General features: G+C 42.9%; 1 protein-coding gene across 1 annotated transcript; it reads left to right on the plus strand.

Moving 5' to 3' along the window:
- Positions 1-13,896: 13,896 nt before the first annotated feature.
- Positions 13,897-17,222, plus strand: LOC130277156 (uncharacterized). Its single transcript, XM_056527551.1, has 2 exons — positions 13,897-14,767; positions 16,208-17,222. Exons 1-2 carry the CDS (start codon positions 14,132-14,134, stop codon positions 16,232-16,234), a joined length of 663 nt encoding a protein of 220 aa, XP_056383526.1. The 5' UTR covers positions 13,897-14,131; the 3' UTR covers positions 16,235-17,222.
- Positions 17,223-17,670: the final 448 nt, after the last annotated feature.

Raw genomic sequence — 17,670 nt, forward strand, 5'->3', positions numbered from 1 at the left:
ATGACAGTGGGCGTGGTTACCATGGTCTGAGGAGGGCGGGGACAAGGTTATACAACCACAGGGAGAAGCGTGTGCGTAATGTTTCTTCCCTTTACATCATCAAATCGTCCAGAGCTGCTGTGTCATGCTGAGATATGAGCCCTGCACTGACCCGGGCACATAGCATGCCCACACACATCTCATCCACCAGCCTGGAACCATAGCAAGACAATATTGGCTTCATTTCCTAAGTGTTGGGTTTTATTAGTGTGGAATGTGCAGCCTGTAATGATTTCTCTCTATTTCCTATGGAGATTCACAGGTCAGGAACATGGAAAAAGTTCTGACCCTCCTGCTGGGAATGTGTAGTCACATGATTGTGGGCGAATTTATTCTTAATAGTTGGGAAACGATGAAGCCACGCCCCTGTTTTTTACGTGGAAGTTTACGTCATAATAGTAAAGTAGGGCAGTGTGATCATCACAGATATGACAAAGCTGAACTGTAAAGTGACTAGAGGATGGGAACGTGCCACGGGGGTTCTACGGCTGATTTGCTGTAGCGTGTGAACACGCCTTTACAGTACACTAACACCCTCAGGGGGCATTCACACCACGTTTTTGCAGTACAGTTCCCGTAAACGTTTTCAATGTGAAAACCGCAAGGAATCGTATTGAAAACCGAATGCATTGACTCTCCATTGAAAACCGTATGCCAAATGATGAATCCGGTTGCATCCACTTTGCATCTTTTACTGCTTTGTCCATTTCTTTTCCCGTACCCAAAACCGTAGCCTACCATGGTTTTTGGCCCAAGTGAAAAATCGTATTAAACCGTATATACGGTGTCCATTTTAGGACATCGTCAGACGTAACTCCGTCCTCCGTCAGGTGAAACGGCGTCCCGCCTCCTCCTTTGGACCAATCGCCGTCAGCCTCAACTACGTCCTCTGTCAGGCGAAACGGCGTCCCGCCTCCTCCCTCACACCAATCGCTGTCATCCTTCATCCACAACTTCCTCATCTGAAAGTCCCTCATCCAAAACGGCTTCATGCCTCAGACGCAACTTCCTGCCGCATAGCAGAGCCGACATTGAATAGCATGTACAGCAGAACCCGTATACCAACACCGATTCGGCTCTGCTACACGGCAGGAAGGTTTTTCGTCTGAGGGATGACGGAGTTTTGGATGAGAAACTTTAGGATGACAGAGTTTTGGATGAGAAACTTTAGGATGACAAAGGCGGGAGGAGGGAGTTGCGGCTAACGCCTGACGGAGATTGGTCCGAGGCGGGACGCTGGTTTGCTTGAAGGAGGACGGAGGTACGGCTGACGATGTCCTAAAATGGACACCATATGTATACATTTTTTTAAAAGATGGGAGTAAATGGGAACAGTGCAGAACCATATGTGAGTACAGTTCCATCCGGTTTTCACCATACGTTTTTTGACTTTGCACAGTTTTTCTTTTAGAATTTCAATCAAACAAGTGAAACTTTATTCATAATGGAGTGAAAAGTTAAAAACATATATGTTTTTTTCTTAAAAAACGGATGCAACCGGACATCATTTTTCAAACCATATACATTTTTTAACGGTATACAGGTTAAAATTTGTACACACGATTTGATAGTTTAGTCAGGTTTTGAGAAATCCGTTTTTCATCAAAAACCTGATACGGGAACTGTATTGCAAAAACGTGGTGTTAATGCACCCTGACAGACTTTCTTCCTCTGGGATCCCAGAGTCTGTAAGATGTTTGGGAGACCTTAGTCTTCACTACGTTCACACATGGTTCTTTAAAGGAGTAGTTCAGTGAAAAATAACTTATTCCCTATCCAAAGGATAGGGAATAAGTTCTAGATCGCGGGGGTCCGACTGTTAGGACCCTCGCGATCTCCTGAAGGGGCCCCTGCAGTCTGCAAGAAGGGGGCGTGCTGACCCCCGCACAGAGCGGCGGCTGACACGCCCCCTCCATGAATAACAGAGATACATGAAAGGGTCGTGTCGGCCGCGGCTTCCTTCTTGAGTCGGAACGGCCATTTCTGGCAGACTGCTGGGGCCCCGTTCAACAGATTGCAGGGGTCCAATAGTATGAATCCAAAAACAGCTTTTCTGTAAATTGACTAAAATTGACCCTTTTTCTCATTCTGCCTGTGATTGGGACGTCTCATCCCAAAATAGATGTTGCCCCGACATGTCAAAGGTTTTGATCCCACCGGTTCTCAGTTATCAGCCATGGAAGTGAGCAGGAGCGTGTGGCTTTCTCTCCAGCTGTCAATCAAATCCGACCTGTTCTCTGCATAAGGGTACGTTCACACTGCAGAATCTCCACTTGCAGAGATTCCAACTGGTGGCCGCCGCCGAAAATACTTTGGTGGTAGGACCTCGCGGCACTGCCCCGTCACCATTGATGGCTGGCTATACAGTGCTCAGGGACTTCCGTGCAAAGAATGAACATGTTCTTTCTATGCGCGGAACAAATTCCTCAGTGTGAACGGGTCTCGCGGAAGACCCATTTACACTGATGCTAATGTTCACTGCACGTAATTCCACTCATAACAATTAGGCTAGGTTCAGACTACGGAATTTCCTCCTGCAATTCCGCTTTGAAATTGCAGGCGGAAATTCCACTTGCTAAAATGTTTATTGTAGTGAATGGGTTTCCGTTCACAAATTCACACTTCGGAGTTTGTGAAGCGGAATTTGTGAATGGAAAATCTGCTTGGAAATTTCCGCCTGAAGAATGGCAGTGCTCTTTCTTCAGGCGGAAATACTCGCGGAACACATTGCAGTCTATTGGAGACTGCAGTGTCCGCACGGTCCTAGCGCCGACTGATTCAGTCAGCGCTGGCCGCACTCGGAATCTCCGGGCAGAATTTTCTGCCCGGAGATTCCGTAGTCTGAACCTAGCCTAACAATTATGGCCAAGTTCAATGGAATCCATTGGGGGAAATAAGGCTGTTTTTTTTGCCAATTTTTAGCCATTTTACAGCCCCACAGACCAGGCAAAAAATCCAGTTAAAATTCCTTTTTCAACAGAAAGTTTTTTTTCAAGTGAATTTTGTCCATTTAAAGGGGTACTCCAGTGGAAAGCAAATATTATCAACTGGTGCCAGAAAGTTAAACAAATTTGTAAATTACTTCTGTTTAAAAACCTTAAAGAAGTACTCGGTGGAAAACATTTTTTTTAAATCAACTGGTGCCAGAAAGTTAAACAGATTTGTAAATTGAGTTTTATCTCAGTACCGATGTTCCTGAGACCATTCCATGACAATGTTTTATTTGGGGGTCTTTTTATTTGGGGGTCTTTTTATTTTCACAATAGGTAAAAGGAAAAAAGTATGGGGCAACACGAGCATGTTAGTGTAAATTTTTTTATTTTTTTACACTAAGATGCTGGTGTAGACCCCAACTTTTCCTTTTCATAAGGGGTACAAGGAGAAAAAGCCCCCAAAATTTGTAATGCAATTGCTCCCGAGTAGGGAAATACCCCATATGTGGCCCTAAACTGTTTCTTTGAAATACGAGAGGGCTCTGAAGTGAGAGAGTTCCATGCGCATTTGAGGACTAAATTAGGGATTGCATAAGGGTGGACATAGGGCTATTCTACACCAGTGATTCCCAAACAGGGTGCCTCCAGCTGTTGCTAAACTCCCAGCATGCCTGGCCAGTCAGTGGCTGTCTGGAAATGCTGGGAGTTGTTGTTTTGCAACAGCTGGAGGCTCCATTTTGTAAACACTGCCGTACGATCCATTTTTCATTTTTATTGGGTGGGACAGTGTAAGGGGGTGTATATGTAGTGTTTTACCCTTTATTATGTGTTATTGTAGTGTAGTGTAGTGTTTTTAGGGTACATTCACACGGGCGGGATTACGGCGAGTTTCCCGCTAGGAGTTTGTGCTGCGGTGGAAAATTTGCCGCAGCTCAAACTTGAAGCAGGAAACTCACTGTAAACCCGCCCATGTGAATGTACCCTGTACATTCACATGGGGGGGGGTGCAAACCTCGAGCTGTTGCAAAACTACAACTCCCAGCATGCACTGACAGACCGTGCATGCTGGGAGTTTTACTTTTGCAACAGCTGGAGGCACACTGGTTGGTTGGAAAACCTTCAGTTAGGTTCTGTTACCTAACTCAGTATTTTCCAACCAGTGTGCCTCCAGCTGTTGCAAAACTACAACTCCCAGCATGTACTGATCACCGAAGGGCATGCTGGGAGATGTAGTTATGCAACCGGTGGACTTACGCAACTACAACTCCCAGCATGCAGAGACAGCTGTTTGCTGTTCGTGCATGCTGGGAGTTGTAGTTTTGCAAGATTTAGAGGGCCACGGGTTAAAAACCCACCGCACAGTGATCTCCAAACTGTGGCCCTTCAGATGTTGTAAAACTACAAATCCCACAAATCGCTTCTGACCGACCAATAGCAGGGATTGGAGGGGTGGCACCCTGTATGACCCATATGACCGGGAATCGCTGCAGATCACCGGTCTTATTTGACTGGTGATTTGCGGTGATCGCCGACATGGGGGGTCTCAGGACCCCTCCAGGGGTTTGCACGGGGTGCCTGCTGAATGATTTCAGCAGGCATCCCGGTGAGGTCCCCGCTCGGTGAGCGGCGGGGACTGGAATTCCCATACGCCCTTGGTCCTTAAGTGGTTAAGGGTCACACGTAGCGTATAGGCAATATTTCTGTGTTAGCAAAGTCTATTGGAGTAATAATAAACCCCATACATTTTGCTAGCACTGAAATACGCAGGATTAAATACTGCCTATATGCTACGTGTGTCCCTATGGTTAACCCCTTAAGGACCCGGGCTTTTCCATTTTTTCATTTTCAATTTTTCCTCCTTAACTTTAAAAATTCATCACTCTTTAAAATTTTCACCTAAAATTCTATATGATGGCTTATTTTTAAACACTATTTTGTAAGTTTTGGGGTGCTTCCGTTTTTACGCAGTACATTTTTCGGCAAAAATGATACCATATCTTTATTCTGTAGGTCCATACGGGTAAAATGATACCCTACTTATATAGGTTTGATTTTGTATCACTTCAGAAAAAAATCATGAATACATGCAGGAAAATTTATAAGTTTAAAATGGTCATCTTCTGACCCCTATAACTTTTTTATTTTTTTGTGTTCAGGGTGCTATGAGGGCTAATTTTTTGCACCGTGATCTGAAGTTTTTAGCGGTACCATTTTTGTTCTGATCAGACTTTTTGATCACTTTTTATTCACTTTTTTTGTGGTATAAAAAGTGATCAAAAATGCGCTATTTTGGACTTTGAATTTTTTTTGCGCGTACGCCATTGAACGTGCGGTTTAAAAAGCGGTATATTTTTATAATTCGGACATTTCCGCACGCGGCGATACCACATATGTTTATTTTTATTTACACTGTGTTTTTTTTATTCTTGGAAATGCCGGGTGATTCAAACTTTTATTAGGGGAAGGGATAATTGAAAGGGTTAATGATTTTTTTACACTTTTCTTATGCAATATTATAGCTCCTATAGGGGGCTATAACATTGCATTAACTGATCTTTTACACTGATTGATCCATCTCCATAGGAATGGATCAATCAGTGTTTTCGGTGATTGAATGCTCAAGCCTGGATCTCAGGCTTGAAGCATTCAATCGGCGATCGGACTGCAGGAAGGAAGGTAAGAGACCTTCCTCCTGTGCTACAGCTGTTCGGGATGCCGCGGTTATACCGCGGCGATCCCGAACAGCTCCCTGAGCTAACCGGCACTTTTTACTTTCACTTTTAGCCGCGTGGCTCAGCTTTGAGCGCGCGGCTAAAGGGTTAATAGCGCGGCACCGCGATCAGTGCCGCACGCTATTAGAGGCGGGTCCTGGCTTCACTATGACGCCGGGCCCGCCGCGATATGATGCGGGGTCACCATGTGACCCCGCGTTATATCGCAGGACCGGGACCCAGGACGTACTCATACGTCCTGGGTCCTTAAGAGGTTAAAGGGCCAGAAACCGCCAAAAAAATAAAAAAGCATATAAAAAAAAAAATAAGAAAACATTTAAAAGAGAATACGTGGTCAGCATTTGTAACTGAAACGAGGAGTGGGTCTAAAACACAGAAAGGATCCCGGCACTCATGACTTGTGAAGCAATTCGTCCTTTTATTTCAGCATAAAAGCATTTATAAAAAAAACGTAGCACGCGTTCCAGCCTTTCTCGCCTTTTTCAACTGCATTATGGTGGTTACAAAGACGTCACACCTGTTTCCCAGCAACCACCCAAACATAAACAGTGAGTATAATAGTAAAACTCGTGACTTTTTTCTCAATGGCGTCGGAGATGTCAAAGCTGCATCCTTCTAACGTCGAGATATATGAATAGGACAAACATCTTAATGATTCTCCTTCTCCACCAATGAGCATAAGGTAAGACCTTACAATAAATTGCAATAATTACAATAATTGCGTTAGGTTTTTTTTGTGTGTTACGCCTCCCTCTTTATCAGTAATGTATTAATATCTCATCCCCGTCTCAGGGGTAGAATCTCCTCAATAACTTGAAAACAGAGTTGTGACATGGAGTGGCCTTTCTTTTTAAAATGTGTAGGGTTCGGCAATAGAAGTTTACCACATCATATTGTGGTGTCCCGGTACCGGATTGCATCCGTTACCTTGTGGTGAGGTCCCCAAAGTCAGAGTCCCTAGGTACCGGTGGGGTCCTCATCTATAGTTAGCCCCTAGTCACCCCTTTAGTAGTTAAAATTATTCAAATTCTAAGTGTATATATGTTATATAATGTATACTTACCTTGCTGTAGTGTCGCAGGACCTGCGGGTCACGTGATGCGTTCCAGAACTCTATGGTTTTCCAGTTAAGGACCTTTGGAGGTAGTCAGGTGATCACCCACCATGCATTGTAACGGTGAGTGACAGTTGACATTGGACCAATCCAAAATGGCCCTGCCCCTGCCCATATAAGGGAGCGGCGGCCATTAATCGCTCTTTTGTTCCTGTGCTGCTGATGAGGACAGATCTGCGCAGCTGTCATCAGCACTTGCTAGGCCTAAGCCCTGCGGCCATCTCTCAAAAACTGTGAGTAATTTCAATCCCTGTTAACTCCGCAAGATCACTGGACCTAAATACTCCCCTAAATCCAGCGGATCTCTGCAAGAAACCCTAATTCTAATAATTTCTGGATAACTCAATGGTCCTCAGCATCTGTCAATCACTGCTGTGCTGAATAGAGACTTTGTTAATAAGACTGTTGCTGTTATTGGATGTACCGCAAATACCTCAGTAAAGTTTCACGCAAGTTCAAGTTCATCTTTGCTGTGGACATTCAGTCATTTATGCACGCACCTATCGTTTCTGGGAAGGGTGGCGATAGGCCGAAGATTTACCTCAGCGTATTAACCCTCACCCTGGCATCACAAGTGACAAGGGTTAAATTAACCCCTCATATACCAACACAGCAACTTATGAGCTTCTGAAGTTAAGGTTGTTCTTTTCTGTCTCGGGAAACGCCCAGTTTAGAAGAGGTTTGCTATGGGGATTTGTTTCTAAACTGGGCGTTTCCCGAGACAGGTGTAATCAGAGACGATTTAGACAGAAAAGAACAACCTTAACTTCAGAAGCTCATAAGTACTGAAAGGATTAAGATTTTTTGATAGAAGTAATTTACAAATCTGTTTAACTTTCTGGAGCCAGTTGATATATAAAAAAAGTTTTTTCCTGGAATACCCCTTTAATGTTTGGCTACCAGTTATCCCATTTAAAGGCTGGGTTCACACCACGTTTCTGGCATACCCAGTATCCCTGCTGCATCCCGTTAATTTAAATGAGCCGTGCGGAGTCAGATTGTGACTCCAGTTGGCTCATTTTTGCACCGTATCCAGTTTTATTTTTTATTTTTTTTGCTGGACTGAAAACCGTGGTATGCCATGGTTTTCAGTCCGGTAATAAAACCGATATGATGCAAAAATGAGCTGACATGACCCTATCCAACTATATTGTTCCAGATCATACAGTCATGGCCATAAATATTCGCCCCCCCTGAAATTTTGCTAGAAAATGAAGTATTTCTCACAGACAAGGATTGCAGGAACACATGTTTTGCTATACACATGTTTATTTCCTTTGTGTGTATTGGAACTAAACCAAAAAAGGGAGGGAAAAAAAAGCAAATTGGACATAATGTCACACCAAACTCCAAAAATGGTATGGACAAAATTATTGGCACACTTAAAGGGGTACTCCGGTGAAAACCTTTTTTCTTTTAAATCAACTGGTGCCAGAAAGTTAAACATATTTGTAAATTACTTCTATTAAAAAATCTTAATCCTTCCAGTACTTATTAGCTGCTGAATGCTACAGAGGAAATTCCTTTCTTTTTGGAACACTGATGACATCACGAGCACAGTGCTCTCTGCTGACATCTCTGTCCATTTTAGCAACTGTGCATAGCAGATGTATGTTAAGGGCAGCATGGTGGCTCAGTGGTTAGCACTGCTGCCTTGCAGTGCTGGGGCCTTGGGTTCAATCCCACTAAGGACAACAATAAATAAAGCTTCATTATTATTATAATAACATCAGCAGAGAGAACTGTGCTCGTGATGTCATCAGAGAGAATTCCAAAAAGAAAAGAATTTCCTCTGTAGTATTCAGCAGCTAATAAGTACAGGAAGGATTAAGATTTTTTAATAGAAGTAATTTACAAATCTGTTTAACTTTCTGGCACCAGTTGATTTAAAAGAAAAAAGGTTTTCACCGGACTACCCCTTTAACTTAATATTTGGTTGCACACCCTTTGGAAAAAATAACTGAAATCAGTCGCTTCCTATAACCATCAATAAGCTTCTTACACCTCTCAGCCGGAATGTTGGACCACTCTTCCTTTGCAAACTGCCCCAGGTCTCTCTTATTGGAAGGGCACCTTTTCCCAACAGCAATTTTAAGATCTCTCCACAGGTGTTCAATGGAATTTAGATCTGGACTCATTGCTGCCACTTCAGAACTCTCCAGCGCTTTGTTCTGGGTGCTTTTTGATGTATGTTTGGGGTCATTGTCCTGCTGGAAGACCCAAGATCTCGGATGCAAACCCAGCTTTCTGACACTGGGCTGTACAGTGCAACCCAAAATCCATTGGTAATCCTCAGATTTCATGACGCCTTGCACACATTCAAGGCACCCAGGGCCAGAGGCAGCAACACAACCCCAAAACATCATTGAACTTCCACCATATTTCACTGTAGGTACTGTGTTCTTTTCTTTGTAGGCCTCATTCCGTTTTCAGTAAACAGTAGAATGATGTGCTTTATCAAAAAGCTCTATCTTGGTCTCATCTGTCCACAAGATGTTTTACCAGAAGGAGTTTGGCTTACTCCAGTTCATTTTGGCAAAATGTAGTCTTGCTTTTTTATGTCTCTGTGCCAGCAGTGGGGTCCTCCTGGGTCTCCTGCCATAGCGTTTCATTTCATTTAAATGCTGACGGATAGTTTGCGCTGACACTGATGCTCGCTGAGCCTAGAGGACAGCTTGAATACCTTTGGAACTTGTTTGGGGCTGCTTATCCACCATCCAGACTATCCTGCGTTGACACCTTTCATCAATTTTTCTCTTCCGTCCACGCCCAGGGAGATTAGCTACAGTGCCATGGGTTGCAAACTTCTTGATAATGTTGCGCACTGTGGACAAAGGCAAATCTAGATCTCTGAAGATGGACTTGTAACTTTGAGATTGTTGATATTTTTCCACAATTTTGGTTCTCAAGTCCTCAGACAGTTCTCTTCTCTTTCTGTTGTCCATGCTTAGTGTGGCACACAGACACACAATGCAAAGACTAAGTGAACTTCTCTCCATTTTATTTGCTTTCAGGTGTGATTTTATATTGCTCACACCTGTTACTTTCCCCAGGTGAGTTTAAAGGAGCATCACATGCTTGAAACAATCTTATTTTTCCACAATTTTGAAACAGTGCCAATAATTTTGTCCAGCCCATTTTTGGAGTTTGATGTGACATTATGTCCAATTTGCTTTTTTTCCCTCCCTTTCTTGGTTTAGTTCCAATACACACAAAGGGAATAAACATGTGTATAGGAAAACATGTGTTACTGCAATCCTTTTCTGTGAGAAATACTTCATTTTCTCGAAAAATTTCAGGGGTGCCAACATGACTGTATATGGAAAAAATGGAACACAGAGTGCCACTATTTGTGTAATTAAAGGGGTATTCCAGGAAAAAACTTTTTTATATATACCAACTGGCTCCAGAAAGTTAAACAGATTTGTATATTACTTCTATTAAAAAATCTTAATCCTTTCAGTACTTATGAGCTTCCGAAGTTAAGGATGTTCTTTTCTGTCTAAATCCTCTCTGATGACACCTGTCTCGGGAACCGCCCAGTTTAGAAGAGGTTTGCTATGGGGATTTGCTTCTAAACTGGGTGTTTCCAGAGACAGGTGTCATCAGAGAGGATTTAGACAGAAAAGAACATCCTTAACTTCAGAAGCACATAAGTACTGAAAGGATTAAGATTTTTTAATAGAAGTAATTTACAAATCTGTTTAACTTTCTGGAGCCAGTTGCTATATAAAAAAAAAGTTTTTTCCTGGATAACCCTTTTAAGGCCCTTAACACATATGGAGTTGGCGATCACGTATGATCCCTTAACCCCTTAAGGACGCAGGACGTACTCAAACAGCCCCTTTTCCGAGTCCTTAAGGACTCAGGACATTTGAGTACGTCCTGTCAAATCCCGGCCCCCCGCCGCTAGCCAGAGGGGAGCCAGTGCCCGATGCCTGCTGAAATAATTCAGCAGGCATCGCGGCATATCGCCCAGGGGGGTCATGATGACCCCCATGTCGGCGATGGCCGCAGATCACTGGACAATTCAGTCCAGCGATCTGCGGCAGATTCCGGGTCAATCGGGTCTCCAGTGACCCGGTGACCCGGAATTACAGGCTGTTCGGGTCCGTCTCTGACGGCCCCGAACAGCCATAGCCAGCAGGGGTGAGGTGGCACTGGTGCCACCTCACAATCGCCCTGATTCGTCGGCCGGTTTACCGGCCGACCAATCAGGGCACCTGCTGCCAGTGTCACTCCCGCAACCCGCTCCGCCCCTCTTCCGAAGCGGGTGCCGGACGTGGACCCTGGGAGCTGGGGACCCCGATCCCCGGCGTCAATGTTGGGATCGGGCCCCAGGAGCGGCGGCGGGACTGACCTGACCTGTGCCCGGAGCAGCAGCAGGAGGTGAGTGACAGCCTCCTGCTGTTGCTTAGCAACAGCTCCCAGCATGCAAGAAGGGCATGCTGGGAGCTGTAGTTATGCAACAGCAGGAGGCAGACCACCATAACTCCCAGCATTCCCTTATGGGCATGCTGGGACTTATAGTTTTGCAACAGCTGGAGGCACATTTTTTCTATGGAAAAGTGTACCTTCAGCTGTTGTATAACTACAACTCCCAGCTTGCACAATCAGCTAAAGTGCATGCTAGGAGTTGTAGTGGTGCATCTGCTGGTTGCATAACTACAACTCCCAGCATGCCCGTTGGCTGTCGGTGACTGCTGAGAGTTGTAGTTTTGCAACAGCTGAAGGCACACTGAGTTAAGTAGCAAACCAGTGTGTCTCCAGCTGTTGCATAACTACAATCCCCAGCATCCCCAGCCAAAGTAGTATGCCTCCAGCTGTTGCATAACTACAAGACCCAGCATGCCCTTCCGCTGTCCGAACATGCTGGGGGTTGTAGCTTTTGCAACAGCTGAAGGCACACTGGTTGCAAAACACTGAGTTTGTTACCAAACTCAATGTTTCACAACCAGTGTGCCTCCAGCTGTTGCAAAACTACAACTCCCAGCATGCACTGATAGACCGTACATGCTGGGAGTTGTAGTTTTGCAACAGCTGGATGTTTCTCCCCACCAATGTGAATGTACAGGGTACACTCACATTGGGCGGAGGTTTACAGTAAGTATCCGGCTGCAAGTTTGAGCTGCGGCAAATTTTCTGCCACAGCTCAAACTGCCAGCGAGAAACTACTGTGAACTGTACATGCGACTGTACATGCGACCCATGCGACTGTACCCTAAAAACACTACACTACACTAACACACAATAAAGTAAAAAACACTACATATACACATACCCCTACACAGCCCCCCTCCCCTCCCCAATAAAAATGAAAAACGTCTGGTATGCCACGGTTTCCAAAACGGAGCCTCCAGCTGTTGCAAAACAACTACTCCCAGTATTACCAGACAGCCACTGACTGTCCAGGCATGCTGGGAGTTATACAACAGCTGGAGGCACCCTGTTTGGGAATCACTGGCGTAGAATTCCCCTATGTCCACCCCTATGCAAGTCCCTAATTTAGGCCTCAAATGCGAGCGGGGGGTCTAGTTTCCAAAATAGTATGCCATGTGTTTTTTTTTTTTTTGCTGTTGAGGCACCATAGGGGCTTCCTAAATGCGGCATGCCCCCAGAGCAAAATTTGCTTTCAAAAAGCCAAATGTGACTCCTTGTCTTCTGAGACCTGTAGTGCGCCAGCAGAGCACTTTTCACCCCCATATGGGGTGTTTTCTGAATCGGGAGAAATTGGGCTTAAAATTTTGGGGGGTATTTTCTGCTTTTACCCTTTTTAAAAATGTAAATTTTTTGGCAAAACAAGCATTTTAGGAAAAAAAATAAAAAAATTTTACATATGCAAAAGTCGTGAAACCCCTGTGGGGTATTAAGGTTCACTTTACCCTTGTTAGGTTCCCCGAGGGGTCTAGTTTCCAAAATGGTATGCCATGTGTTTTTTTTTTTTTGCTGTTCTGGCACCATAGGGGCTTCCTAAATGCGGCATGCCCCCAGAGCAAAATTTGTTTTAAAAAAGCCAAATGTGACTCCTTCTCTTCTGAGACCTGTAGTGCGCCAGCAGAGCACTTTTCACCCCCATATGGGGTGTTTTCTGAATCGGGAGAAATTGGGCTTCAAATTTTGGGGGGTATTTTCTGCTATTACGCTTTTTAAAAATGTAAAACTTTTGGGAAACCAAGCATTTTAGGAATTTTTTTTTTTTTTTTTTTTTTACATATGCAAAAGTCGTGAATCACCTGTGGGGTATTAAGGTTCACTTTACCCCTTGTTACGTTCCCCGAGGGGTCTAGTTTCCAAAATGGTATGCCTTGTGTTTTTTTTTTTTTTTTTTTTTTGCTGTTCTGGCACCATAGGGGCTTCATAAAGGTGACATGCCCCTCAAAAACCCTTTGTCACTCCTTCCCTTCTGAGCCCTCTACTGCGCCCGGCAAACAATTAACATAGACATATGAGGTATGTGCTTACTCTAGAAAAATTGGGTTTCAAATACAAGTAAACATTTTCTCCTTTCTACCCCTTGCAAAAATTAAAAAATTGGGTCTACAAGAACATGCTAGTGTAAAAAATGAAGATTGTGAATTTTCTCCTTCACTTTGCTGCTATTCCTGTGAAACACCTAAAGGGTTAAAACGCTTACTGAATGTCATTTTGAATACTTTGGGGGGGTGCAGTTTTTATAATGAGGTAATTTGTGGGGTATTTCTAATATGAAGACCCTTCAAATCCACTTCAAACCTGAACTGGTCACTGAAAAAAAGTTTCAAAGTTTTGTGAAAAATTGGAAAATTGCTGCGGAACTTTGAAGCCCTCTGGTGTCTTCCAAAAGTAAAAACATGTCAATTTTATGATGCAAACATAAAGTAGACATATTGGAAATGTGAATAAAAAAAAAATATTTGGAATATCCATTTTCCTTACAAGCAGAGAGCTTCAAAGTTAGAAAAATGCTAAATTTTCTTTTTCATAAAATTTTGGGATTTTTCACCAAGAAAGGATGCAAGTTACCACAAAATTTTACCACTATGTTAAAGTAGAATATGTCACGAAAAAACAATCTCGGAATCAGAATGAGAACTAAAAGCATTCCAGAGTTATTAATGTTTAAAGTGAGAGTGGTCAGAATTGCAAAAAAATGGCCGAGTCCTTAAGGTGAAAAAGGGCTCAGTCCTTAAGGGGTTAAACAGGATGCAACAGTGGTGCCTGAGGTGATAGGTGATGCTTTAGTAAACCAGTTTTCCTGTGGAAGACAGAACAAATTCTCCATAATAGATGGATGTAGTGATTTATTTTTTTTATTTTTTATTAAACAATTGACAATGAAAAATAGTTTTGGGTTCACACCTTTATGGACTAATAATAAATTTAAAGAATTGGTTGATTGTGAGTCAACTTTTTGGGATAGTAAGGGTATAAAACGACTGGAACAAATATTCGATAACGGACAACTTTTTTCATTTGATCACATAAAAAGGGTGTATGATATTAATGATAATGACTGGCTGTATTACTGGCAGGTTAGTCATGCAGTCCATAACACGATAGATAAAGAGATATATGTAACACAGAAACACAATTTTATAGAAGCACTAATTCAAATAGAGCACTTAAAAAAAAAAGGAATTTCAATTTTGTATAAGAAATTAAATAAGGTTATTGGAATAAGGGGGATTGATAGAATTAAAGAAAAATGGTCTCGGACAGTGGGTACTGTGTCTGAAGATGATTGGGACACTATGGGCCAAAATATAAGTAAGGTTTCCCGTAATATGGAATATAAAATTACACAATTTAAGATATTACACAGGACCCACTACTCCGCGCTTCATTTATATAGGATGGTAGTGAAGACTACGTCACAATGTGTTAAATGTGGTTTGGATGAAGCGGATTATCTACATAGTTTTTGGTCATGTGAGAAGATATCGGTTTTCTGGGAATCTGTAATAAAAGAGGTAGAAACCAGAATTCCTCTGAAGATACCTCGTACGATAGAGTTTATACTGCTAGGAGTTTTTGGTAATATGGGAAAATACGAGTGTCTGTTACATCGGACTCTGTTCTTCGCTAGATTGATCATACTAAGGAACTGGATATCCCCTAAAGAACTGCAGATAGAGGAATGGAAGGAGGGGCTAAAAACCATGAAAGACAAGGATTTTAGATGGACAAGGAGTAAGCGGGGTCAAAGAGAATGTAGAAAGAGAGAATTTAAATTTGTTTTTGTTTTTTTGTTGTTCTCTCTCTCTCTCACTTTTTCCGATACAGACTAGTATAAGTATGGCTATATGGCCTTTTCTTCTTGACTGGTGTTGTTATGTATATTCGAATCATATACTGTATTTTTGTAAATTTTATATTTACGATAAAAGAAAAAAATATATATATAAAAAAAAAAAAAATTGACAATGCGTTTCTCAAGATATCCCCTTGCTTCGTCAGGGGTTCCCTCACGAAAAGCGTTGCCAATTGTTTAATTAAAAGAACTTTCACCTTGTCCATGTATGGTACAAAATTTGTTCTGTTTATATTTGTAATGTAAATTGGTTAAAAATGTGTATATTTTTGGGTGACAAAATTCTGTCTTGTTCGTGCAGCTATTGCCTGTGTGTGCAGGACAAGCAGGCTCTATTTGTTTTAATGGCCTGAACTGAGTCACCTAGTCACCCCATTCGCGCTGTATACACTATTTTAACTGGACTCAAAAGCGTGGTCTGATCCAAGGTCAAGTCAGGTTAAAAGAGCATATACGGCCCAACCGTAGTCACCAGGTGACTCAGTTCGGGCCATTTAAATGAATGGGGCCAGCTGCCCTCAATGCAATATGACCCAAGCCTTACATAACCTGAAGCTAATTACATCACCTCACATTAATCTCAGTGCCAGTTACTAGTTCACACATACCTTACTGCTGACTGTCTTGCTATACCTGAATTGTTTTCTGACTCTCACCCTTCTATTACCTTGCTAAGATTAGTAGTTCAACTCCGTTTGCAACGATGGTTATTATAATCTATGCTCCTGTATTGCCCTTTGGATACCTCACTGATACTTATTGTTCTACTTCTGGCTCCTGACTGTCCCACAGCCTGCATTCTTGCAATTTCTTCTGGATACCTCACTGAGACTTGTAGTTCTATTTCTGGCTTCGGCAGGGGGGGGTTCTCAACATACTAAGCGGGGAGCGGGCAACTACCTAACAAGATACCAGGCCACTTGGGGACATACTTGATTAATGGGGTAGGGGGGACTATCTACCCAAGGATGTACCTACCTACTGGGACAAAGGCAGTGGTCTGTATATATCACGTATGAATTCTGCATGTATTTCATGTCGGATTCCATATTGTTTTCAATGGGAATTTGCTCTAGATTCTTTCTTTGTTGATTTGTAGATCTGCATTGCAGGAGAAAAAAATTGACAATGGCTTCTTCATGTGTGTTCTGTGCTGAAACTGTATTGAGCACCTGGACAAGCATTAGCCCCATTGAATAGGATTTAAGCTATGCCAAGATACCAGAAATCTGAGAATATGGCTTGGTTATTGGACATATTAAACTTCAATTTGGAATGATTGGCTGCAATGCTCAGCACTATCACTAGGTATCAGTAAACTTTTCACAGACATACACGATAATAACATAATATATTATGATGTTAATTTCTATAGTACTTCATACTATGGCGACGCTCACTTCACTTTGTGCCTCTGTGGCACGGATAAGATTTCTGAAGATCAAATCGGCGGCAATCGTATCTGTGCACGGATGGTTCACTCATATGCGGGACATCGCTGCAGTCAGTGATTGGATGAGGGGCAGTGTAACACTCTGGGCCCCGACATAACTACAGGCCCAGGCGTCACAATTTCTGAGAGGAAGAGGATTGCAGCCAGGGACCAGAGCGAGACACCTGAGGCACCGCTGAAGCACTGGAGGTAAGTATTTTTATTTTTTAAATGTATAAACTGTTAATTGGGCAAAGTTATAAAATATCCCTCCCTTTGGATAACCTCTTGAAGTTTTAGTCCCAAGTCGGAGATGCTTGGAAAATGACCTGATAGTAGTCACCAGCTGACTACAATTGGGTCTGTGCGGGCCACAGGGGTGAATGCGTCTGTGCCTGTACTGTGCACAGACACGATTGAGCTTTAGAAATGGTATCTGTGCCAAGGAACCACTAATCATAATGTGAATGCGCCCTAATTTGCAGAAAACTACTGTGGCTGTTTAACTATTTACATGCTGATAAATAGCGCTATACATCTTTAAAGGGGTACTTCAGCATTTAAAAATATATCCTCTATCCAAAAGGAAGAGGATAAGTGTTCGATGGTGGGGGGACATCACCCACGTGATGTCCAGAATGGGGCCCCATATCTCCCTGCTGCATAGAGCGCTGTTCTCAGGTATCTCTAGCTCTTCTATAAAGAATGTATGGAGCGCACACCGACCAACCACTCCATGTGGGCCCATTATAGAAATCATGGGGGTCACAGGTCATCCCACTATGCTGTTTAGTATATCCTTTGGACTTCTGTAGTTTCCAGAAAAAAATTCAATGTGGCACAACACTGTGCCTGACCCGGTACACCCAGAACCAATCCTGCTCCTCAGCACATGGAGAAGACGCTTGTTTATAACATGTTTTATATTAATGTATTATAATATTTATATTTATAACATGATTTATACGGATAGTAAAGTATGTGCTGATAACAGAGAATCACTAACTCTACTCAGTATGGACCATTGTTTTCCAACAAATGTCTTACCTTCTGTCTACACCAGTGTTTCCCAACCAGGGTGCCTCCAGCTGTTGCAAAACTACAATTACCAGCATGCCCTGTCCGGGCAT

This window comes from Hyla sarda, chromosome 1 (assembly GCF_029499605.1).
Source record: "Hyla sarda isolate aHylSar1 chromosome 1, aHylSar1.hap1, whole genome shotgun sequence".
In the NCBI taxonomy this organism is placed as follows: domain Eukaryota; kingdom Metazoa; phylum Chordata; class Amphibia; order Anura; family Hylidae; genus Hyla; species Hyla sarda.